At 44.8% G+C, this 24102-nt stretch overlaps 3 protein-coding genes across 4 annotated transcripts; all 3 read left to right on the top strand.

Annotated features, from left to right (window-relative positions):
* The first annotated feature begins 7284 nt into the window (after positions 1-7284).
* oxld1 (oxidoreductase-like domain containing 1) lies at positions 7285-9742 on the top strand. 2 transcript variants are annotated; one of them, XM_053413788.1, is made up of 2 exons: positions 7285-7953; positions 8734-9742. In XM_053413788.1, exons 1-2 carry the CDS (start codon positions 7942-7944, stop codon positions 9115-9117), a joined length of 396 nt encoding a protein of 131 aa, XP_053269763.1. In that variant the 5' UTR covers positions 7285-7941; the 3' UTR covers positions 9118-9742. The 2 variants fall into 2 exon arrangements, with proteins under 2 accessions (XP_053269763.1, XP_053269762.1); XM_053413787.1 differs by having other exon boundaries at positions 7290-7977.
* A 2934-nt stretch (positions 9743-12676) lies between these two features.
* On the top strand, positions 12677-13959 carry pde6gb (phosphodiesterase 6G, cGMP-specific, rod, gamma, paralog b). The gene is made up of 3 exons (XM_053414009.1): positions 12677-12822; positions 12900-12940; positions 13026-13959. The coding sequence occupies exons 1-3, from the start codon at positions 12677-12679 to the stop codon at positions 13100-13102; spliced, it is 264 nt and encodes an 87-aa protein (XP_053269984.1). The 3' UTR covers positions 13103-13959.
* Positions 13960-15042: 1083 nt separating this feature from the next.
* Positions 15043-23777, top strand: nploc4 (NPL4 homolog, ubiquitin recognition factor). The gene is made up of 17 exons (XM_053414103.1): positions 15043-15209; positions 15841-15921; positions 18767-18876; positions 19165-19395; positions 19477-19525; positions 19614-19708; positions 19789-19912; positions 20113-20292; positions 20418-20504; positions 21079-21150; positions 21229-21355; positions 22164-22324; positions 22474-22545; positions 22637-22729; positions 23037-23153; positions 23357-23459; positions 23602-23777. Exons 1-17 carry the CDS (start codon positions 15195-15197, stop codon positions 23760-23762), a joined length of 1878 nt encoding a protein of 625 aa, XP_053270078.1. The 5' UTR covers positions 15043-15194; the 3' UTR covers positions 23763-23777.
* The last annotated feature ends 325 nt before the right edge of the window (positions 23778-24102 follow it).

Below are 24102 nucleotides of genomic sequence, written 5' to 3'. Positions count from 1 at the left end.
CATGTGGAGGTGGACCCAGGATGAGCGGCTGATGGAAAACAGATAAACCTTCTATTGACTGGTTCCCTCACGTGTTCAACACACAACAAAGACTTTTCACAAAGGTCGTCATTCAGCGTGAGCCGCTCACACAGACCAGAGCCACGCTGCTGACCACGCAGAACACCGGGGAGGATAGTTTAGCTTCGTGTTGGGGGGGTGGTCAGCTTAGCAAGTACACACAAGTGCAAAACCTCTTTCCTGTACACACACACACACACACACACACACACACACACACACACACACACACACACACACACACACACACACACACACACAAACTATTATTGATAACCAAAAGGTTCACGTGTAAAATTTCGCCGCTGCTTTGGAATTCATGTAAATAAGTTGTGATTGTGCATGTGAGAATTGTATGAATATTTATATTTAATGATATTTATAGCACTACGGGTGCTATTTAATTATTTTATATAATTTTAATGATAACCCAGAGAACAGAAATCTGATTTACCAACAATCTATCGATACTTGGTTGTAAAAGTCTCAAGAGATTAAAACTCAAACACAAATTAATTCTAAGTGGGAGTCGAGCCGTCTGTCATAACTTAATGTACTGAGATGATTTGTTTTTAAATGATACAGCAAATAAAAATGAAGTTGTGATGTTATGAATTGTGTGTTTTTCTGATGAAGATGCTCTAATGTTCATGTGAGAACTGGAGGAGGAGAGAAAGAACGAGCTGCTGCAGATGAGCACGAGTCCAGAGACTCACACTCTGAGTAGAACTTTAATATTCACCAACGTGAAGTTATTAGTATTTTAGATTCAAGATTCAAAGATTAGTTTGTAAAAATACAGACAAATATAATCATGTCAATAGAAACAGTGACCACAGTTACATAAATCAACATTTCACTAACATTAACTGAAGCATATTAACAAATGGTCAAGAGTGTTTTTGCAGTTAGTCGCTGGAGATGAAGTGTCAATCATCTCTTTGAATTATCATCTATAATTTAACACATTAATTAATTTACTCCAGGATCTGCTGGCGTTTGGTTCAGAGCTGAAACGTCTGTGTAATGTGAGAGAAACAAACTCAATCCTGCAAACTGTCGATGCAGCTGCAGTGAATTCATCGAGGTCGTCAGAGGAAACGATCGATCGTGGTTTCAGTTTTCAGATCTTCAATATCTCTGCTGAGGGAAACTGCTGCAGCTGCATGTGTTTGAATCTCTTCTCTCCTGCAGCACTGATTTCACTTGTGTTTATGGTTAAACTGTAAAATATCAAAACTTAATTACATTTCTCTCCCACAAGAGTTTGATTTGTTCAGCTTTAGATTTTAATCTCTAAAAGTTTATCAGACAAAATCTCAAGCTCTTACTTTGATAAGGGAAACACTGATATTATTGGTCATTACCGTTTCAACATGATTAACAGCTCTGTTGTAATCCTCTCACCACACACACACACACACAAACACACACACACACGCACGCATTCACACACACACACACACACACACACACACACACACAGATCTGCTGCTCACATCTCTCTTGTCTTCACTGCAGCTTCCTGCTGTTTCACAGATTGAGAGCTGATCTGAGTGCTGTGGCCTGATAACCTGCAGGTTTCCTGAGGAGGTCACATCTGTTTCTGCCTCATGAGTGTTTGTCACTGATGCTCAGAGGAAGCAGTGACTCTGTGATTCTGCTGAGGACCAGATAAGACACTTGTGAAGATGAATGGATCAATAAGCTTTGTACTGTCGAAAGCCTCGGACTGATTCTGTGACCTGGATTCATTGCAGCAGTAACGGACCCGACGTGCCGCTGACCCTGTGACCACACATGTTGTGTTTGGATTTCTATCACACAACCAGGTCCTCAGGATGAGACTCTCACAGATAACTCACAGAGTCTCCCCCTGACTCATGATTAGTCTTGTGTTGTAGTGCCGGTGATAATCAGCCCTGTTCCTCTTTGTGTGTCTGAGCCTCCGGGTGTGTGTTTGTGCAGGATGCTGCTGTGTGTTCAGGGGAATACGGAGGAACCACAGCTTCCTGGAGCGGCAGCGCCGGAGTGTGAGAGACGTGTGACTGAGAGCTAATTGGTGCCCGGACCTGTTTCCTGCTGACGGCACCGGTAACTGAGACGCTGAGCGATTTGTCCAATCAGAAGCACACAAACACACAAACACACAAACACACCAACACAAACACTGGGTTCAATCCAGCTTCACAATGAACTGCAGTGAACTAAACACAACCACGTGAGGCTGCCGCAGAGAGTTTGATATGTCAATGACCGCAGAGGACATGTCCAGAAACAGAGGACATGTCCAGAAACAGAGGACATGTCCAGAAGCAGGGGACATGTCCGGAAGCAGAGGACATGTCCAGAAACTGAGGACATGTCCAGAAGCAGAGGACATGTCCAGAAACTGAGGACATGTCCAGAAACAGGGGACATGTCCAGAAACTGAGGACATGTACAGAAACAGAGGACATGTCCAGAAGCAGAGGACATGTCCAGAAGCAGAGGACATGTCCAGAAGCAGAGGACATGTCCAGAAGCAGGGGACATGTCCAGAAGCAGAGGACATGTCCAGAAACAGAGGACATGTCCAGAAACAGGGGACATGTCCAGAAGCAGAGGACATGTCCAGAAGCAGAGGACATGTCCAGAAGCAGAGGACATGTCCAGAAACTGAGGACATGTCCAGAAGCAGAGGACATGTCCAGAAGCAGAGGACATGTCCAGAAGCAGGGGACATGTCCATAAGCAGAGGACATGTCCAGAAACAGAGGACATGTCCAGAAACAGGGGACATGTCCAGAAGCAGAGGACATGTCCAGAAGCAGAGGACATGTCCAGAAGCAGGGGACATGTCCAGAAGCAGGGGACATGTCCAGAAGCAGAGGACATGTCCAGAAACTGAGGACATGTCCAGAAGCAGAGGACATGTCCAGAAGCAGAGGACATGTCCAGAAACTGAGGACATGTCCAGAAGCAGAGGACATGTCCAGAAACTGAGGACATGTCCAGAAACAGGGGACATGTCCAGAAACTGAGGACATGTCCAGAAACTGAGGACATGTACAGAAACAGAGGACATGTCCAGAAGCAGAGGACATGTCCAGAAACTGAGGACATGTCCAGAAGCAGAGGACATGTCCAGAAGCAGGGGACATGTCCAGAAGCAGGGGACATGTCCAGAAGCAGGGGACATGTCCAGAAGCAGAGGACATGTCCAGAAACAGAGGACATGTCCAGAAACAGGGGACATGTCCAGAAGCAGAGGACATGTCCAGAAGCAGAGGACATGTCCAGAAGCAGGGGACATGTCCAGAAGCAGGGGACATGTCCAGAAACTGAGGACATGTCCAGAAGCAGAGGACATGTCCAGAAGCAGAGGACATGTCCAGAAACTGAGGACATGTCCAGAAGCAGAGGACATGTCCAGAAACTGAGGACATGTCCAGAAACAGGGGACATGTCCAGAAACTGAGGACATGTCCAGAAACTGAGGACATGTACAGAAACAGAGGACATGTCCAGAAGCAGAGGACATGTCCAGAAACTGAGGACATGTCCAGAAGCAGAGGACATGTCCAGAAGCAGGGGACATGTCCAGAAGCAGGGGACATGTCCAGAAGCAGAGGACATGTCCAGAAACAGAGGACATGTCCAGAAACAGGGGACATGTCCAGAAGCAGAGGACATGTCCAGAAGCAGAGGACATGTCCAGAAGCAGAGGACATGTCCAGAAGCAGAGGACATGTCCAGAAGCAGAGGACATGTCCAGAAACAGGGGACATGTCCAGAAACAGAGGACATGTAGAGCACGTACAGCACATGATAATGAAAGAGGGATATAAATAACTTTATTGATAAAGCGCTTATTAAAACAAAGTACAAAGGGCTGCACAACAACAACAACAGAAGTAATACTATGGAATGAAAAGTGACAGAAATATTTTTTACTTTCTGTTGCTGAGAATTGACAGAATAACTTTATACATGTTCTCGGTTGTTTTTCACTCCAGTGAAACTCTGACAGATTCAGTCTGAGCCTGGAGCTCTGGGACTTCACCCCCTGAGTGAAGGCTCCTCTGCCCCCCCCCCCCCCCCCCCCCCCTCCACAGCCTGCCGGCCTCGCTGCCCCCCCCACCAGCCATCGAGTTCTGCCTCTCATGTTAAAATGCACATTTGAGTTCAAACCACTCTGTGATTGCAGTTGTTCATTGACGGCTCCTCGTGCTGCTGCTGGTGGTGATGGTGGTGGGGGGGCGGGGGGGGGGGCAGCCGAGGTGTGACCAGCCGCTGATCAGAGGAACACACGGTGCATTCAGGTCCTTCAGTGACCGAGCTCAGACCTTCAGGTGAGGAATGATTAACCAGCAGCTGGACCGGAGCTGTGTTCAGGGTCCACTCACTGAGCGGGGGGGTTCATATCAACCCAGAATGATGACATCACCACACAGCTCAGATATGTAGCACGTCGTCGTTAATGTTCTTCTCCTCAAAAACATTACGTCTCCACAGTGTCAACAAACATCAGCGGTGCAATGAACCAAAGTACATTTAATACTAGTTACTGTACTTGAGTACTACCTAACCTCAGTAGATTTGTTTTCAGGTACTTTTCACAACATATACCAACAAATATCTGGACTTTCTTCTCATTTTACAGTACATTGTGTGATATGTTAAAAATGTGTTTTATATTCTTAATGTAATTCATAAGGAGAGAATTGGTCCAATCAGAGCAGAGGGGTAATATTAGACTCCGCCTCCTGCAGCAGCAGAACCTCAAGTGATGATGTAGTAGACCGGTACTCTACAAGTACTTTTACTTTTAATACTAGTATATTCAGTGGAAAAGTTGATGCAGTACTCATACTTTTACCTGAGTTCTTCCTCCACCACCGACAAAGATGCAAATTAATCGTTAATTTCTCTTTAGATGTTGTTTCATTTGAAAATATCAGGAAAATCTGTCTGAAATGTAAAACAATACGAGTAATGTCAATAGGGAAGCCAAATCTATTAGTTCACTTTGCTGAGCGAGTCAAAGAAGGGGGGGGGGGGGGGTCATCTGCATGTTGAACGTTGACATGCAAATATGCTCAACTGCAAAACCTTCCTGACGTTGACCTGTGAGAGAAGTCTGAGGTTTATTTTTAGACATTTGTATGATTCCATTGTCCGGTGAGCGACTGCCTCCAGCTTCATTAGTCTCACGATGATAAACAAATATTTTTCTCTGTAAAGATCAGATTCTTCTCATCAGTCGTCAAAACCTACACAAGCATACAAGTCATTTTTCTCTTAACCCTCTGAGCGTCCTCCAGGAACCGGATCTTTACCGTCACAGTTGAAAAGTACTCAACAGTTTGTGTACTTTTCCTGTGTACTTATTTAAACTGATGACTCCTTTGTTTGTCTTGTTCTAAAGGAAACAAGTCAGTCCTGATTCATAATGGGTGAAACTTCGATGACGCATTTTCTGCACCCCCGTCGTGTTTTAGGAGTTGTGACGTTTGTACACACGTCAATCAAACACATGTAAATTGATTCTAAGCAAAATTTCAATTTGACTTTTATGTGGTGACTCCGTCCTCTCTCCTGCTTCAGCCTCCTGACATGTACACAAACATGTCTCTGCCAATTCTGACAGGTCGCCATCGGAGCTGTTGTCCTGTCGTCTCAGGGCAGTGGCACACTCTGCAGTGAGGGAACAGTGAGGGAACAGTGAGGGAACAGTGAGGGAACAGTGCGCTCTTTGTGCGCTCGGGACAAAGCCGGCGCTGTGAGTCAGGCTGCAGAACCTGGAGGGAGGACACCTGAGCCCCAGAACACCTCCCTGCTACCTTCTTACCCCAGACCGTCACAATGAAAAGAAGATGTTTAGTTATGAGAGAAGTTTATTGTCTGATTTGAGGTCATAGACTAGAGATTTGACCATCAGCACATTCCTCAGTTATCTTATGTCCATGCATTTCTAAGATTCTTCTGCTCTATGATCTTTGTTTGGGTTGAATTCCTGTTAAAAGTTCCTCCGCTCTCAGTGGGACAATGCAGTGTTGACGAATGTGCAGCAGGTTGTTGGAAAAGCTGCCAGGCCTTTTGTGCACGCTGGGTTTCAACAGGATTACCAGTGAGGAGGCTAATCTCCTCAGCTCCTGCAGGTCGCCTGCAGCCACATGAAGCTGGAGCTTGTTGAGTCCGGAGAAAGTTTCCAGATCAAGAGAATTCATCTGAAAAGTCAAAGTTTCTGAAGATTCACTCTCTCTGAAGCTTCAGACGTCACACACAGAGCTGTTCAGCATGGTAGGAATATGTCCATCCTTATCCATGAAGCATTACTTTCCTGCTCTTGGAATTAGGAACAGTGATGGGACATTGGACTCATCGTCATGAGGCCTGCAGAAGTTCCCCGAGGGACCTCAGCCAGTTCCCTGAGGGACCCCAGCGAGTCCCCAGACCTCACTTTGAGAACCACCGGGTCATGTGAAATGTTTCCAACTCCATCAGAAATAGTCTTGCTCCCCTGAGCTTCTTTATTTGTAAGTATTTATCACGCGCTTGCTTTAATCTGACTCCCCCCCCCCCCCCCCCCCCCCCCAAATCTGCAAGTAAAGGGCCCCTCAGGAAATGCCTGCCGGAGGTAAAGCAGGGGCCCCCAGGATTTTCAAGGGAAAGGGTGTTGAAAGAAACGTAATCCAGCAGCAGGGGTGTGGGTGGAGGGAAGGGGGGAGTGTGTGTGTTTGTGTGTGTGTGTGTGTGGGGGGGGGGGGGGCAGAGATCTCTGCCTCCTCCAAGTTCACATACTCTGAGCTGAAACCCAACATCCATCCATCCATCATAAATCTTCCACCTCAGCCTCTGATCACACAAACTTCCTCTCTTATGATGAATTTAATAATAAGACCAGGATCATAAAACTAACACTGAATCACTGAGGTAATTCAGTCTCGTGAGTTAATTCTACTTCCTGTGTAAACAGCCACAGTCTTTTCTTCTCAGATTATTTACTCTGCGTCTTTCACAATAATATCAGCAGCCTGTAAAGTGCTCTGGGTCTCTGAGGCCTCCGGTGAGATAACACTCGCCACCACACGCCTGGTGGCGGCTGCCAGGCCGAGCAGCTGCTGTGTTTCCACACCACGTTTCCATGGAGGAGGAGGGTAAACACCGAGGTCTGTGGGGACGTCAGCGTCACGCTCACTGTCTCCCACATATTCATATTCATATTCCACTGAACACAAACACGAGGATCAGGGACGAGGTCACATCGTGAAGAAGGAGGAGCAGCACGGTGACATCACCTCATTCAAAGACAGGAAGGTGCTTGGTCAGTTTGAGATTCTGTGAAGTCGACTTCAAATTCAAAGTCTTAGTTCATCTCATGCTCAGGTAACAAACAATAACAAAAATATATTTTATATTATATTTATATGTAGCAAATTATAAAAAATAGACCTGAGTTCCTGTCACTTTCTCTGACTACAACACATTATTTATTAAAAGATTTATATTGACATATTATTTTTCATATAAACACATATAACATACAAATTATAACTAATGTAATATGATAGACCGTATACATCTATTCAGATGAAACATTGACCCCTGCTGGACAAACATCGTAAATACAACCAGTCTCTCGTGAAATGCCCACAAACCGTTCTACGCTTTCTATTGGTTTAAACGTTGGAAGGGCGACATGTGATTGGTCGTTTTACTTTCCTACCGGCCAATCAGATTGTTTGTTGACGACTCACACAGAGGTCATAGTTCAGGAGAATGTGGAGATGACGTTTTGTTCGCTTACAGCTGTGGTGCTAACATCTGGAGATGTTTAATATCATATAACATGTGAATGACACAGATATAGAACCTGACTTCCTGTTTCCTGTGGCGATGCTGAACACGGTGAGGACGCTCTCTGTTCACAAGGTGAGCTTGCACGAGCTAACCCGAGCTAACCAAGCTAACACGAGCTAACTGAGCTAACTAAGCTAAATAAGCTAACTAGCTTACATGCTCCCCAGCCAGGTTGTCATGTGACACTTTGACTTTGAGCTGTAACTTTGTGTTGTTGTTTCATTCCGTCGGTAAAAGCACCGGAAACACGTCACGTTGTTTCTTCTACTTTAACAGAAGAAGAAGTTTAATCGCGACGATCAGACAGAAACGATCTTGTGGTGGTTGATGTGCTGACTCCATTAAAACACACAGCTCTGCACAGGGTGTCTGGTCTGTCTGTAGTTTATTATGTTATTATGTATTATTAATAAACATTTGTTATGATTATAACTTGACCTTCACATTTCTGAAAGACAGACAGACAGACATAATAATATTTGGCCAAACTTCAGTGTCATAGAGACAAGATCTTCCTCTAATGTACCGAAGCTGAACAGACAGTCCTGTTGTGTTATTAAGGTTTTTTACAGATCTGTAATCTCACTGAGCTCTGAGAGATTCCTTCCCACTGATGAAGGTCAGACCTCAGCCAATCAGAACTGTCCCCTCCATTAACCTGCTCTTCCTCATGTCTCTGTGGCTCCTCCTGTCAGATCCCACATGTAGAAGCTTCATGATGAAGATGAAGTTCTTAGCTGTCTGTCCTCTCTAGTTTCCATAATTAAAAGAAGCATACAAACAGGAGGCAGAACCAAATACTAACCATCCTGTCCTCGTGTCTCTCAGCTGGGCCTCCTCTCTCTGAGGCCTCCCTGCTCTCAGTGGCCTCAACAGACCTGGAGCAGGACGGTTCGCTGCCTCTCTGCTGGACCTCCTCCTCCTTCTCCTCCTCCTCCTCCCTCACTTCCTGACCCCCCCGAGTGCTCCTCCGAACCAGGACCCAGCCACAGTCCCTCTGCTTGGACTCCTGACCAGGGTCCGCCCCCCCCTCCCACACACTGCTGCATGAGCGGCTGTCATAACTGCGTGTGGATCGAGCACGCCGAGCAGCTGCTGGCGTTCTACCACGACGGAGGAGACCAGGCGCTCGCCGCCATCGAGGAGAACGTCCTGGACGAGAACCTGAAAACCTACTTGAAGATGGAGATTAGACTCCTGAAGAAGACGTGACTGATGTTTTTACTGCCGGTGTTGACAGACACTTTATACTTTACACCCCAGTCTCTTATTTTACCTGCACATGTTACAGTTTGGATCATAACATATCATCTTATCACGTATGTTACACTGACGGCTGCTGTTTGTTGTGTGAAACATCTGAAGTTCCTACAAAATCTAATGAGGTTTTGTTTCCTGCACAAATCAACTGAAAGCTTCATTTTAACTTTATTTATTATTGCTGATTTGAATAATGGCGATAAAACTTAAAACTTTAAGATGGAATTTGACCTGATTCCTTAAATTTCAGTTTGAGAACAAACAACCTGTCGTACTCGTTAGTGAAAGTGAGTGATTAGTAGAGTAATGTTCTCAATAAGATAATGTCTTTAGGCCTCATTAGAAAATCCTGTTCATTTCCATTAGTGTCTCTGATTCATGAATCTGAATAATTCACTGTCATGTTCCTTTGGTCGTGAAACACATGATTTATTTATCAGTTTTTTTATGTTTGAACTGAAGTGGTTAAAGTATTTTAAATGCATCTTATTTATATAGTTCATTAGCTTTATTTAATTTAAATGATGTGTTTGATGTTTATTTTAGGATTGTTTTAATTAAAAGTTATTTATAAGAAGTGTTTTCCTGGTTGTCACTTCTACACAAGAACAGTCCACTAGAGGGAGCTAGATACACATACAACTACCTGTTGTCGTTAGGTGAAAATATTTTGACATTATTTTAATCTTATTTCATCATCATGTGGATTTAACCAGCTGCTTCTGAATGGTTCTCCGGCAGCTGAATCTCTAAATGTTCATTTCTCCTTTTGAAACGTATAAAACAATGAATTCTATTTGATGTAAATGGGTTTAAAGAACTCTTCATGTCAGAAGTTCAGTGGAGTGAGAATGACGTCTGTCAGTCAGCTGAGTGTCGGCAGGTGAACGCAGCCTCTCTGCTTGTGACCCTGATCTCTCCCTGACTCAGCACTGGTACCACTGGGTCTGTGTTGGTCCTGATACACAGGAGACGATGGGCAGCCACAGTTATTCTTTTGATCTGGGTTACTCAGAGGATTACACACGGATCATGTACAGAAGCGTGTGCCCAGCCACTCTGACGTGATGGAAAACACCAGATTAGTGCCAACGTGTCGTCTCTCGATATTAACGTGTCTTAATAACCTCCCAGCATCTGATCACACCCCCCCCCCAGTAAAGATAATCAGTACTGTGCTGTCTCATTGAGCGGATTCAGTGAAGTTTATAATAAAACAACTATTCAACTGATAGTTGATCTAATGTTATTGTTTATGAAGAAGAAGCAGCAGATGAATGTGAAGCTTCGCTCAGCACCGAGAAACTCAAAAAGTGAAGCATCGAAGAGAAACACTTTTTAATCAGTTTGATTTTAACGTTCAGAAACATCTCTTGAACGCAGCAGTAGAAACTGTCGAGGTGGATTTGCCCTTTAAAGGATATCAATATAAACATTTAAATCTCTTAATATGTTGTTTCTTACAAGTTAAAGTTGATGTTGACGTTTTGACATCAGCTGATATTTACCAGTTAAGAAGATGGAAGGACATATTGTGGAGGATGTCGAGATTCTGGAGCTTTTTAAAGGATTTCGACCCAAACAAAGAATATCTCAGTTTTTCCTCGAACTTTAGGAATTGCTAAATTAAATCATGTCCCTTCAATGCACTTGCAGATCAAGTGTAATGATCCATTATTTAGATTTAAAAATGCCTTGTTTTATTAAAAATGATTTATCTAATGCTTTCTGATGAAGATCCCTTGATCTGTGTTGATGAGGAGATGATTTATTGAGACGTTTGCAGCTGGAGGACTTGAGGGTTTGGCCTGAAGCAGATGATGAGATGGTTGCATAACGAAGAGGGAGCGAGTCGTCCTCTCAGGAAGCTTCCAGCTGCATCTATCATCTATATCCACAGATCCCAGGTCGTTGTATCTCCTGTTGTTCTCACTTCAGAGATCTGATGAGCATCGCTCAGGATTTTATCCTAAACACAGTGAACAGAATGAAAAGTTTAAATCATTAGTTTCATCACGAATACTGTTTCAAGTCATTTCATGTAAATGATTTGTGTTGATACATTTTTAAAATCACTTTGCTTAGAATCCACAGCAAACAATCCACCTGGAGATTGACTCCACACGTCTGGAACCTTCCTGTTAATGAATGTGTGACGATCACATCATTGTACAATAGTGACGTTTGTTTATTTGGAACGTGTGAGCACGTAATCCTCTGCAGGGCTCAGAATATAAGAGGGGCCCGGAGCCCCGACCGGCCCTCACAGCGAGCCTAGTGTAGAACTCCACTCATCTGCTCACACCCACCCGAGTGGCTGTCCTCCACCCAACAGCCGGTGAGTAACCTTGAAGACTGAGAGGATGTTACCGACATGTTTGGATTGATGTGGTAGTGGTGGAAGAGGTGGTAGCCATCGTTAACACTCCGGAGCCATACGAGGAAAATGAGAAATTTAAAAATCTCTAGAGATTATTTTGATCGAATGAAGGTTCAAGAAAAATGTATTTAAAAAGTACGATAAAGACTTAGAACCAGTTTGAATGTTTGATTCATCATCAGTGGAGGATTGTTGGAACTCTTTTATATTAGTTTAGCTTCAAGTTTCTGATCTGACATTAAAATAAAACCTCTCACTTTGAGAAATGATGTGAAACAAACAGTTTGAAACCAGGAGCAATCAGAGGAAAGAATAAGAACAGATTTTGGTTTATTGCATCTCCTGGTAAAGAGTTTGTTTGTGCTGACTGATCACGGACTCAAACTCTTATTGAGCTTTTAATATTTTTCAAATTGCAGCATCATGTTTGCTAATAGGTCAAATGAAGATGTGAAATGTTCTCCTGTTAAAAGAGTTTGTTCTACTTCCAAAGTAACCAAAATATTAATATCTAGCTATGTTTGCCCTTACATTCATATTTTAGACAATGTACAGTATCTTAAATAACTTGTGATGGTGGTTATATGAAAGATATGTATTCTGTTATCAGAGTGATGGTTTAGACGTGTTCAGGTCTCTCATTGTCTCCGGGACACGATGAGAGGATTGATCATTTAGTCCCTCAGTGCAGGTTCAGCACAAACACACTGTCGTCCTTGCTCTAATGAGATTACATGTGGACGGCCGGCTTGAAACGGAGAGGGGGACTTCTTATTAACTTGAGCCAGGGATTATGGGAAATTGGGTCATCCTCCCAGTACACACTGAAAGGTACGGTGCATGGCAGACATTCAATTAGCGGGAAATATGAGTGTAAATCCCAGCAGGTGTTTATCAGATCAGTGAGAGGATTGAAGCCTAATGTCAGGCAGAGGTCAGATAAAATGTTGTTGAACACTAACAGGATTCACAGAGAATAAATAGCTGGAAATGGTCCTTTACTTCCATTTCCTGACACATTGTTCTTTTCTTTCTTGTTCTCTAAATGAAGAGATCCTCATCGGGACGTCTACACTTCAGAGAGACGCAGTGAAGCCGACCTCCTGCACACAGGAACCCTAACAGCTCAGAATGAACCTCGAGGCGCCCAAAGCTGAAATCAAGTCGGCCACCCGAGTCAGCGGAGGCCCCGCCACTCCACGCAAGGGCCCCCCCAAGTTCAAGCAGAGGCAGACTCGTCAGTTCAAGAGCAAGCCTCCAAAGAAGGGCATCCAGGGGTATGCATGGAATGTCTTTTCTTTTGAGGTCCATGAATAACAGCATATTAGGGTTTGTAATACTTTTTTCTTTCCAGCTTTGGTGACGACATCCCTGGAATGGAGGGCTTAGGCACAGGTGAGTTCTCTTTGGATAATAAAAAGCATCTCATATTGTTTTCTGATTCACCTCAACGAGCTCACATCTCCGTGTTCTGCTGCAGACATCACCGTCATCTGCCCCTGGGAGGCCTTCAATCACCTGGAGCTGCATGAGCTGGCCCAGTACGGCATCATCTGAGCCTCCGAGCACCGTCCTGCATCCTCCACGGATTACAGGCCTCAGACCATTTGCCTCAGGCTCCGTCTCCCGGCTTCAAATGGAACTGTTCAACACAAACGTCCACGACGAACTGTAACAGACACAAAAAATGGAAAAAGAAAAAAACCTTCTACAAAAACACCTTCACTCTCTGTCCTGGATACTTTTTCTGATTCTGATTCTGCAGGTCACACTTTATCTGCTCGTGTTTAGGATCTTTCCTTCTGATTCTCGTGACTTCTCTAGTTCTGCACAGTTACCTCCTTCTCTCTCTCTCTCTCTCTCTCTCTCTGTTTCTCTCTTTCTATCTCTCTCTCTGTCTCTCTCTCTCTCTCTCTCTGTCTCTGTCTCTCTCTCTCCTGTTGCCGTCCTTCTTTTTCCTCCTCTCTTCTTCTTCTCATGGACAAAACATGAAACTTACACAAGCAAGGCAGCCTCAGTTTGAGTTTAAGTGACAAACCCGTGAACGTGGGGGGGGGTTCCCACGTCATGTGCTTCTCTTTTTCCAGCTCAGAGGTTCTTTCTCCATCGACATATTAAACATAAAGCCTGTAGATTCTGTAGAGAGCGGACGGCAGCTCAGCGTGAGACCTTTCATTGGATAACGTTAATTACTCATCGTCAGATTTCCCTCTTTCACTCAAGTTTCTATTATTATACTAAATAAATATCTACTAGTGTTGGACACATGTGACTTAGTATGAAAAAGGCTTTAAAAACATGACCTTTGACCTTATTTTTCATGAAAAATTCGAGAGAGAAACCGCTTTAACCAACGAAAAAGTAGAATGTGTGATTTAAACGGGCAGAATTATTATATTCGTAAAATTTTCTACAATAAGTCTCATATCTCTTCTATTTCCTTTGTATAATATTACTGTTTTAAAATAAGTATTTTATGTTTATTACATGTTCATTGCTCATAATTCCAACCTGTGTGTTTATGTTTTTAAGCTCATTGTTGTCGCTCTCATTTGTCGTTATCTCGTACAGTGGAAGATTATACTTTTTATTTCCATTCGTCTTTCATCCTTTATTCATTGTCACATATTATTGGCTTTTATTTCATTGTTTAGTCTCCACAGTCGTCTCGCTCACCTGCGAGGAGACGTCCTCTCTACAGGATGAGGGAAAAAATAAAACATAAAAAGAGGAAAATAGAATCTGTGATTTATTCATTTATCAAACCGAGAATGAGTCTGTGTGAAAGTCGATTGATACTTTATTTTTACTTCAGTCGTGATATGAAAACAAATTTACAAGCAGCCTATACAGTCCACATATAAATGTTCACATATACACACATATTGATAAAGTGACCATGTTTTGAGTTTGATATTTTCATGCAGAATATGATAAAAATGCAGGGTTAGTACAAAAAGATCAAATTTAGGTCTCTCTCTCTCTCTCTCTCTCTCTCTCTCTCTCTCTCTCTCTCTCTCTCTCTCGCTCTCTCTCTATCTATCTATCTGTGCTGTATTGAAACCACCATAGTAATATTATTTCAATTTTTTTCATATTTTGTTATAATGAATATATATAATGTTCTAATTTTAATTTGTTAAGATGTCATATACAATATTGAATACTGTTGAACAATGTTATAGATTCATTATATTTTGTATTATAACATTTACTATAAAGCTCCTAATATCCACTTCCAACACAAATGGTCGCCCATTGGTCTTATTCAGACTATGACAAAATATATTAAAAAATAAAAATGGAAGCAAGCTATACAAATTCAAATATAAAACTGAAACTACACATCTTTCTATAAACTTCTCCCTTTGTTGAAATGATCATTTTTCACAGTTTCACATCATTTAAATTTCACTGCAGAGCAGGAGGAAACAAGCGGAACGTGTGTGTTCAGGTAAAGTCACACTTGTTTCTGCCGGGGTCGTTTCAGTGTGGGACCGGTGGCAGGCAGTCGGCCACCAATGTCTGCTGCACCCGGTGTGTGATGGAGTTTCGTTGACTGTCAGCCTCTGACGCTTCGTGACTCTTGTGTTCGCTGCGTGTGTCCGTTCACATCGTGAGATCCGTCGGGAGCAGAGACCGGAGCGACATGGCGGAGAACATGGTGAGTGCAGCGGCCGCTTCTCCTCCCGCTGACCCGCGAGCTGAGCCCGGAGCCCGGAGTGATGAGGCAGCAGAATTAGCTCGGCTGCTAACGCTAGCAGGCTAGCGTCACTAGCACAGAGTGACTGGGGCCTGTTTAGCTAGCCGGTTAGCATTAGCTCTGTGGTTAGCTGACGACATCCGAGTAAAAAGAGGCTTTGTTTTCTAAAGTTGAGGCCGAATAACCGCCTCCGTGTCCGGGGTAGACCCGCCCGAGAGGCTCGAGGGCTCGTTCAGCTCGTTAGTCCACGAAGAGCTGGAATGTGCTGGAAGGTTTAATGGGAGTCGTGTTGGTGTGAACTCAGAGAAAGTGTTTTAATGGCGCCGCTGGGACAGTTCCAGTTAACGGTGTTAAGTTGAATCAGCTTCGTGTCACCGGGCTGGAGCTGCTCGCTGTGGGGGGGCGATCAGTGTCAACAGGACTTTTCTGCTCTGTCATCGTTGTCATGATGTCCTGACTGTACAGAGAAGGGGGGGGGGGGGCTCCCTTGTTTTGACTGGGAGGTTTTTGTGGTGGAGGGGGAGGGGGGGGGGGCAGACCACAGAGAACCAGCTGGAGCTTCATGTTGTCTTTTCTGTCTTTGTCCCATCAGATCATCAGGGTCCAGTCCCCCAGCGGGATGAAGAAGATCCCTGCGACCAAGACGGAGACCGCTGATGCGTTTTTTGAAAAGGTACAGTGACAGATCCCAGTAGCTGTGATAGATCCCAGTAACAGTGACAGATCCCAGTAACTGTGATAGATCCTAGTAACAGTGATAGATCCCAGTAACAGTGATAGATCCCAGTAACAGTGACAGATCCCAGTAACAGTGACAGATCCCAGTAACAGTGATAGATCCCAGTAACAGTGATAGATCCCAGTAACAGTGATAGATCCCAGTAACAGTGACAGATCCCAGTAACAGTGATAAATCCCAGTAACAGTGATACATCCCAGTAACTGTGATGGATCCCAGTAACTGTGATGGATCCCAGTAACAGTGATAGATTCCAGTAACTGTGATAGATCCCAGTAACAGTGATAGATCCCAGTAACTGTGATAGATCCCAGTAACTGTGATAGATCCCAGTAACAGCGATAGATCCCAGTAACAGTGATGGATCCCAGTAACAGTGATAGATCCCAGTAACTGTGATGGATCCCAGTAACTGTGATGGATCCCAGTAACTGTGATGGATCCCAGTAAAGGCCAATGTATGCTTCTGCGTTTTGACGGACACGGACAGATAGGACCGCCCTCTCCAACGTGGAACGCCCTCTCCGTGCCTCTCCAAGGCTCCTCGGAGAGCTTTTCGTGCCGCGCTCATTTTTCTAACTATACGTCGAAATGACGGACAGCCCACGGATAGCACTTGGCTGTGATTGGTCCGCTAACGCCAGCATTTCGGAATGGAAACTTCCTGTTCCATTCCCTACATCACAATAAACCAAAATCACAACTACGACTCTATGATTAATGTGACAAGTGTGTCCGACTGACGGTGGCTGGTTAGAGCACTTACAGCATGTGTGTACGGTCACATACGGTTATAACGAACTTTGATAACGGGGGTAGCGGGCTAGCCACCATGCTAACTGCGGTGGGAACAGCGCAAAAACCCGCTGACTTTAATCCCACGGCTCATGACACTGTTTCTCAAACACCGTCAGGTTAGAAGCAAACACTTGGTAGTAGTTAGTATCGGCTGTCCGTGCTGACTGTGTGTGGAAGCTGGGGGAAGCTAGCTGCCTCCGTGTAGCTTCAAGCTGTTGCAGCTGTTGAATTAGCAACGCGTTTGGAAACAAGACCGGGGAACCGCTGCGCTAAGACACGATAACAAAAGCATTTTGACCCGCTGGGTGTCACTTTATTCAGCAAAAACTGTCGCGTCATCAACATCCTGTTTCTGTTACCATCGTTCCCTGTGTGTGAGGAGCCGGGAGGACGTAAATAAACCAGCGTGGACTTCTTCTATATACCTCATGAGGTAGGCTTCTCTATGCTCGAATTCAGTGGCGCCATCTACTGATCTGGCGGTGAATTGTTTTCACAACAAAAAGGCTCGTAGAACTATAAATCAAAAAGGGTCCGTCCGATCCGTCCGTCCGTCATTCCGAAACGGACTCGGAGAAGCATACTGAGGCCTTAACAGTGATAGATCCCAGTAACAGTGATAGATCCCAGTAACTGTGATAGATCCCAGTAACTGTGATAGATCCCAGTAACAGTGATAGATCCCAGTAACAGTGATGGATCCCAGTAACAGTGATGGATCCCAGTAACAGTGATGGATCCCAGTAACAGTGATAGATCCCAGTAACAGTGATGGATCCCAGTAACAGTGATAGATCCCAGTAACAGTGATAGATCCCAGTAACAGTGATAGATCCCAGTAACAGTGATAGATCCCAGTAACAGGGATAAATCCCAGTGACAGTGATAGATCTCAGTAGCTCTGATAAATCCCCAAAACATACTGGATTCACTCTTATCATCACAGCTTCACGACAGTTTGTGGTTTACAGCCACGAGATTACTCCTCCACACGAGTATTAAACATGATAATAAACAGGATTTATAAATATGTAGTTAGTTAATGTGGATTTGTTTTTAAGAACAATCACATCTTGGGTTTTTAAAAACCTAGAATAGAAGCAGAATTCATCAGAACGGTCTCAGAATCATCTCATGAAAAATGCATGTGTCTGAGTGGAGGCAGGCCGGCTCAGCAGATCAGTGGAAGGAGCAGTTTCAGTCTGAAGTGCAGCCAGCGACGGGTGGAATGGGAAACCACGGGTCTGAAGCAGGGAGGTCGGAGGCGGCCGGAGCCCGGAAGGTTATATTTCTGCTGCTGAGACGGAATGAAAGGAGCTCGACGCTCTGTGAAACACAGGATTCAGTTTCACCAGCGCACAGCAGCTCACACTGCTCTTTGTGTGGCTTCAGGAAAAATAATGATTCATGCTCAAAGACTGTTCCCGGTTTTTACCAACCACGTTAAAAATACACATTTACAATGAAGAACAGGATTTACTTTGAAAGTTCCCACACAGTCATTGGTGGATGGTCCATGATGGATTAGTTTTAATGCCAAGATAATTGTCCTGTTCCGATGTAAACAGTCCCCCCCTCTGAGTTCACTAATGGCTGATTTAACTCAGTAAATCTAAAGTGATGAAGAGCAGGTAGAGCATCAGGCTGTCTGATAATATGACCTGATGTTTGGATGCAGTGATAAACACCTCCTGCTCCTTATAGCTTAGTTTGGCTCAAGGTGTCGTGACTGTTAGAGGTGTTCTTACAAGCTGAGGTTCTCTCGTGCCAAGAGGCTCTTTGCTAATCTGCTTTGAGACTTTACACAATGTGCTGGTGTGGAGTGTTTCCTGTGAGGAATCTGAAGAAGAGCAGGAGACATACTGCTCATCATAAGCCAGGACTTGTTTAACACTGACGGTGGTTTACAGAGTCAGTGCAGTGGGATGAGATATCAGTGTGTTGTTGCTCATTCTAATCAGGGAACTCCACTTCTCCTCAGGTGGCCACAGAGTTTGGGTTCATCTCCAATGGGTTTTCTATTTACCTGAACCGCAACAAGACCGACGAGCTTCTGTCCCAGAAGGTCTCCCTCGGCAGGCTGAAGATCAAGTGAGTAACAGCAGATGAGTTTATAGAATTATGACAGAGTAGATTTTCACGACTCTTCTCCAACAATCAGTCAGATTGAGGATGTTTTAAAAGTCTTATTCTAGAATTAAGTTCTGTGGTTCCTTGATAAAATGTGCTATTAGCCAAAAAGTTATTCAAATACTTAATGGTTATTTCATGTTGATTAATGTATGTGAACTTATTAATCAATTGGATTTCTTTGCCATTATTATTTATGATTTTCCATATTCTTTGGTGAATCATGGTATTTCTCTTTATTTTCTTCAGGCATGGCGACATGTTGTATCTGTACCCTTCAGGCTCCTCCACCTCCTCCGGGGAGGTGATGGACACGGCCACCCCGCACACATCTTCATCGCTACCGTCCATCTTGTCATCTTCCTCATCGTCCAACATGATCCCTCGGTCCTTCTCATCAACCATGGTCCAGGAGGATGAAATCGATCAGTATCTAACCAAGCAAGACGGCAAGATCTACAGGAACAAAGATCCCCAGTTGTAAGGAGGAGACGTCCTGGTGTTGTGTGTGTGTAGTGAGGAGTTTCTCTCAGATCTCTAACACTCCTCATCTTGTTACAGATGTCGTCATGGTGCCCTTGGAAAGTGTGTGCACTGTGTACCGTTAGAGGTAAGAACAGTCAGAGAGATGTAAAGCTAACACTGAAGCTGTGGGACAGTTTCAACCTGCTGAGTTTCTGCCTCTTTTCCTTTTTCAGCCTTTTGACGAAGACTACCTGAATCACCTCGACCCACCAGTGAAGCACATGTCATTCCACGCATACCTTCGCAAGCTGACCGGAGGATCTGATAAGTGAGAAGCTGTTTTTACTCTTCCAATAGAAAAGCTTCCACCTTGTTTCCAGGTTCTAAGTCTGTTTTCACATCCTGCAGAGGGAAGTTTGCGGCTCTGGAGAACATCAGCTGTAAGATCAAGTCGGGCTGTGAGGGCCACCTCCCCTGGCCAGAGGGTATCTGCACTAAGTGTCAGCCCAGTGCGCTCACACTCAACAGACAAGTATGTAACTGGACCTGTGTGTCTGTGACAATGAAGCTACTGTTCACCATTTTGAGCAAGCCATTAAAAAGTAGTGTTTGCATTTACTCATTTATCAGATGTTTTATTTAAAGCTACTCAACACCACATGACAATTGTACGTAGATGGTCATGTGATGTGTTCAGGTGTGGGAGATCATTGAATTGTGTTCTTCTTCCAGAAATACCGACACGTGGACAACATCATGTTTGAGAACCACACCATCGCCAACCGCTTCCTGGACTTCTGGAGGAAGACGGGCAGCCAGAGGATGGGATACTTGTACGGAAAGTACACTGAGCACAAAGACATCCCGCTGGGCATCAGAGCTGAGGTGGCGGCCATCTACGAACCTCCACAGGTGAGAGATTCTCATTAAATATATATTATGAACTGTTCATTATCCTATTTGTTCATGTAAGCAGCCTTTGTTGAGCTTTTACCTTACAGGTGAATGTAAGACTCTCTTCTTCTTCCCTGTTACAGAATGCCACTCAGAACAACCTGGAAATGTTGGAGGATCCCAAAGCTGCAGCTGTGGATGAAATTGCTGCCAAACTAGGCCTGTGCAAGGTCGGCTCTGTTTCCGTCTCTCATCGGCTTTAGACAAGCTGGGCTTTTCATATTGTGTTTCCACTCGGTGCTGGCAGGAGTTATAAAGCAGATTTATGATTTTCACGGCCCAGTATCGCAGCCTCTGACTAGAAATTGATTTATTGTTCAGAAACGGCTTGAACACGTTCAACCAGAGGACTTAAAGGGAATCGAACTGTTTTTTATGGATCTGTAGAGCTGGAATATGTGAAACGTTAAGGTCGGATGGGCAAATCTAAACCTTACTCTTCTGTCCTCCACTTTGCATTTTACTGGCAGGATTTTCTTTTCTCTGGTTGAGACATTGAACACTTCACTCACACATGTAGATTTCATCAGACAATGTTATCGATTGATTAATTAACTTAGTTCCCCTTTAAAATATTAGGTTAAATCTGAACGACTGACAACAAGGGACTTCTGCTCTGTCATGATATCAGACTCATTACTCTGTGATGTGACCGTGGATCACACACTTGTGTTCTCGGATGCCTCTTAGTTTTATGACTCGAGCAGATGGATTGACTCTGATTGAATCTCCTCTGGTTTCCAGGTGGGCTGGATCTTCACAGACCTGCTCTCTGAGGATACGAGGATAGGAACTGTCCGCTACACACGGAACAAGGTGAGGATGAATCCTGCTCCTCAGACTGACGTCCTGACCTCCTCCTCCATGACTCATCATTGCTCTCTCTCCTGTTAGGACTCGCACTTCCTGAGTGCGGAGGAGTGCATCACAGCAGGGTACTTCCAGAATCTACACTCAAACCCCTGCAAGCTCTCGCGAGACGGACATTTCGGATCCAAATTTGTGACGGCGCTGGCGACAGGTTCGTCTTCGTTCCCTCTGAGGCTGAATGAAACTGAGAAAATGACTTTCATCACTTAGTGCTGATGTTAGAATTTTTCAAGATCCCAACATGTGTTACTTGGATCGTTATTCTGTTTTATTTCACAAAGAATCTCCAGCTGCGACATCAGGGGCTGAGCTGTGTAATTCATTCATTAAGACCTTAAAAAGTCTTAGAATGAACTCATTGAAACCTGCAGAAAGTCTGTGTTATTGCAAAACACTTGTTATTGAGCATCTTCACCTATTTGTTCTCTACAGATGTTTTAACTCAGTCCAGGTGCCTGTGGTTTTTTAATTTCATTCCTCTTGAGCATCTCCTCTGTGTGGGCTGTAATTTAGAGGCCAGATTAACGCTGTAATTCAAGCCACATGCTCTCTGAGAACAAATCTCTGTGGAATCAACGCCAAGTGTTAACTCTTCAGTTCTAAACGCACAAAATCTCTTCTATTTGCTCCACAAGGGCACAAAAGCACACAGCGTTGTGGTGACCTCATCACTGTTCATTGCATTAATGAGGCTCTGCAGCCAAAGCTGATGTCATGATACACATGTGATTCCAGCCGGGGCCGAGGTCCATGTGTTTGACTCTCCCTTGTGTAAAGACGTAGTGTGTTTGCAAATGAGCTGCATGTGTGAGGCATGAGATTTAAATACTCTGCACACCACAGGGACACGGACAACTCAACTGTTTGATGAGGTCATGTGTTAAACTTCTGAGTCTTGTCATTGATCTTTTCCGAGTTATTCCCCCGAGTGCATCAGCCTGTGTCTCTGCTGTCTGCAGGAAGTCCAGACAACCAGGTGCACTTTGAAGGATACCAGGTGTCCAACCAGTGCATGGCCCTGGTGAGAGACGAGTGTCTGCTGCCCTGCAAAGACGCCCCCGAGCTGGGCTACGCTAAAGAGTCCAGCTCGGAGCAGTACGTCCCCGACGTCTTCTTCAAGGTACCAGCTCATACACGTGAAGGATGTTTTACTGATCATTATAAACATGAGCTGGATAATATCTTCCAGGTTCTTGGGACCAGGTGTCATGACTCAGTTTATCCAGATGTTTGTTTTCAGATGTTGAGGTTTTGGTTTGATTCCAACAGGACACAGACAAGTTTGGAAATGACGTCACGTTTCTGGCTCGGCCTCTTCCTGTGGAGTATCTCATTATAGATGTGAGTCACATTGGGTGTTTAACATACTAAGCACACATATGTATTCAGGCAGCATTTAGTCTAATTCCTCTTTTTTTAACCCTTTTTAAAGATCACCACCACGTTTCCAAAGGATCCTCAGTTCACCTTCTGCGCCAAACAACCCTTCCCCATCGAGAACCGTGATATACTCAGAGAGACTCAAGTAAGAGGGCACACACACACACACACACACACACACACACACACACACACACACACACACACACACACACACACACACACACACACGACTTGAAGGCTGTAACCATTTCTAATAATCATCACATGTTTTCTATAACTGAGGGTAATTATTGAGCAGCCTCATAGTTGCTGCAGCCACGATACAAAGTTCTTTCTTCTGTCCACTTTTGCCTTCATCTGTGTATTTCAACCTGAGGCACCAGCTCCAGCTTCATGTTTACAGCTCAGAGGAAGTTACATGTGTTGTGTTGTGTTGTGTGTCTGTGCAGGACTTCCACAGTTTAGCCACGTACCTGTCCCAAAGCACCTCCACGTCTTTCTTGGACATCGTGTCCGACTTCCATCTGCTCCTCTTCCTCGTCACCAATGAAGTCATGCCTCTGAGAGTAAGTCCACACTTCAAAGTCTCCTCTGCTTCCAGTCGTGACTCGTAGACGAGCACATCTGGAAGTGCTCAGTGGTGTGAGGACGTTTTCACTCTTTGTTCACTCGGTTTTCAGACTGGACGCTTGTTACGATCAAAGAAACCAGAACCCTTCAACTGGTTTTGTTTCCAGTTTGATGATTTAGTGTTTTCTGTTTGTTGCAGGACAGCATCGGGTTGCTACTCGAGGCAGTGAAGACTTCTAACGAGGATCTGGCACAGACCTGGAAGAAGTCTGAGCAGTGGGCCACCATCGAGCAGCTGTGCAGTGAGTCACTGCAGAACCACACAGACACACACAATACACACACACCATTCTGCCTCTGATTCATTTGCAATATATATATTTATACATTAAAATGCTTAATCTCTCTTGATGATCAATAAGTAATCCGTCTCCTGTGTTTCAGGTACGGTGGGGGGGCAGCCCTCCAGCTCTGTGGGGTTCGGGGCCATGGGGGGCCCCTCAGCCCCGGCCTCCTCCTCAGCCATGTGGTCCTGCCTCCACTGCACCTTCATGAACCAGCCCGGCACAGAGCACTGTGAGATGTGCAGCCTGCCCCACAGTTAAACACCCGCCACCCTTCACCCCCCCCCCACCCACCTGCGTCCCTGATCTCACACAGCCCCCCCCCCCCCCCCCCAGCTGCCCTCTTAACTCGCCGCTGCACCCGGAGCCGGCTGCTGTGACGCTGGAGGGATGCTCCCGTTTACATCCAGTTGGTTCAATGAATAAAGTTCAATCACACTTTCCTTTGTGTCCCTCCTCACAGCGGCTCTGGTGAGTGGCCGATTCTTTACCCCCCCCCTCTCCCCCCCCCCCCCCGGCTCAGATAAATCCTGCTGTGACTCAGGACGACAGCAAAGACTCGAGTGTCTGGACGTTCGCTCACATCAGTGCCCCCCCGCTC

The sequence above is a fragment of the Pleuronectes platessa genome, chromosome 21 (genome assembly GCF_947347685.1).
Source record: "Pleuronectes platessa chromosome 21, fPlePla1.1, whole genome shotgun sequence".
Taxonomy (NCBI): Eukaryota; Metazoa; Chordata; class Actinopteri; order Pleuronectiformes; family Pleuronectidae; genus Pleuronectes; species Pleuronectes platessa.
The sequence above is the reverse complement of the archived record's forward strand: the minus strand, read 5'-3'. Positions and strand labels throughout refer to the sequence as shown.

Bases quoted from the DNA above. Each gene is read 5' to 3' on its own strand.
- nploc4 (XM_053414103.1), top strand. The intron at 19,709-19,788 runs GTGAGAAGCTGT...CACATCCTGCAG, and splicing joins CTGACCGGAGGATCTGATAA to AGGGAAGTTTGCGGCTCTGG. The intron at 23,460-23,601 runs GTGAGTCACTGC...CCTGTGTTTCAG, and splicing joins CACCATCGAGCAGCTGTGCA to GTACGGTGGGGGGGCAGCCC.
- oxld1 (XM_053413787.1), top strand. From the start codon at position 7,942: ATGCTGAACACGGTGAGGACGCTCTCTGTTCACAAG. The intron at 7,978-8,733 runs GTGAGCTTGCAC...CGTGTCTCTCAG, and splicing joins GGACGCTCTCTGTTCACAAG to CTGGGCCTCCTCTCTCTGAG.
- pde6gb (XM_053414009.1), top strand. From the start codon at position 12,677: ATGAACCTCGAGGCGCCCAAAGCTGAAATCAAGTCGGCCACCCGAGTC. The intron at 12,823-12,899 runs GTATGCATGGAA...TTTTCTTTCCAG, and splicing joins CCAAAGAAGGGCATCCAGGG to CTTTGGTGACGACATCCCTG. The intron at 12,941-13,025 runs GTGAGTTCTCTT...GTTCTGCTGCAG, and splicing joins AATGGAGGGCTTAGGCACAG to ACATCACCGTCATCTGCCCC.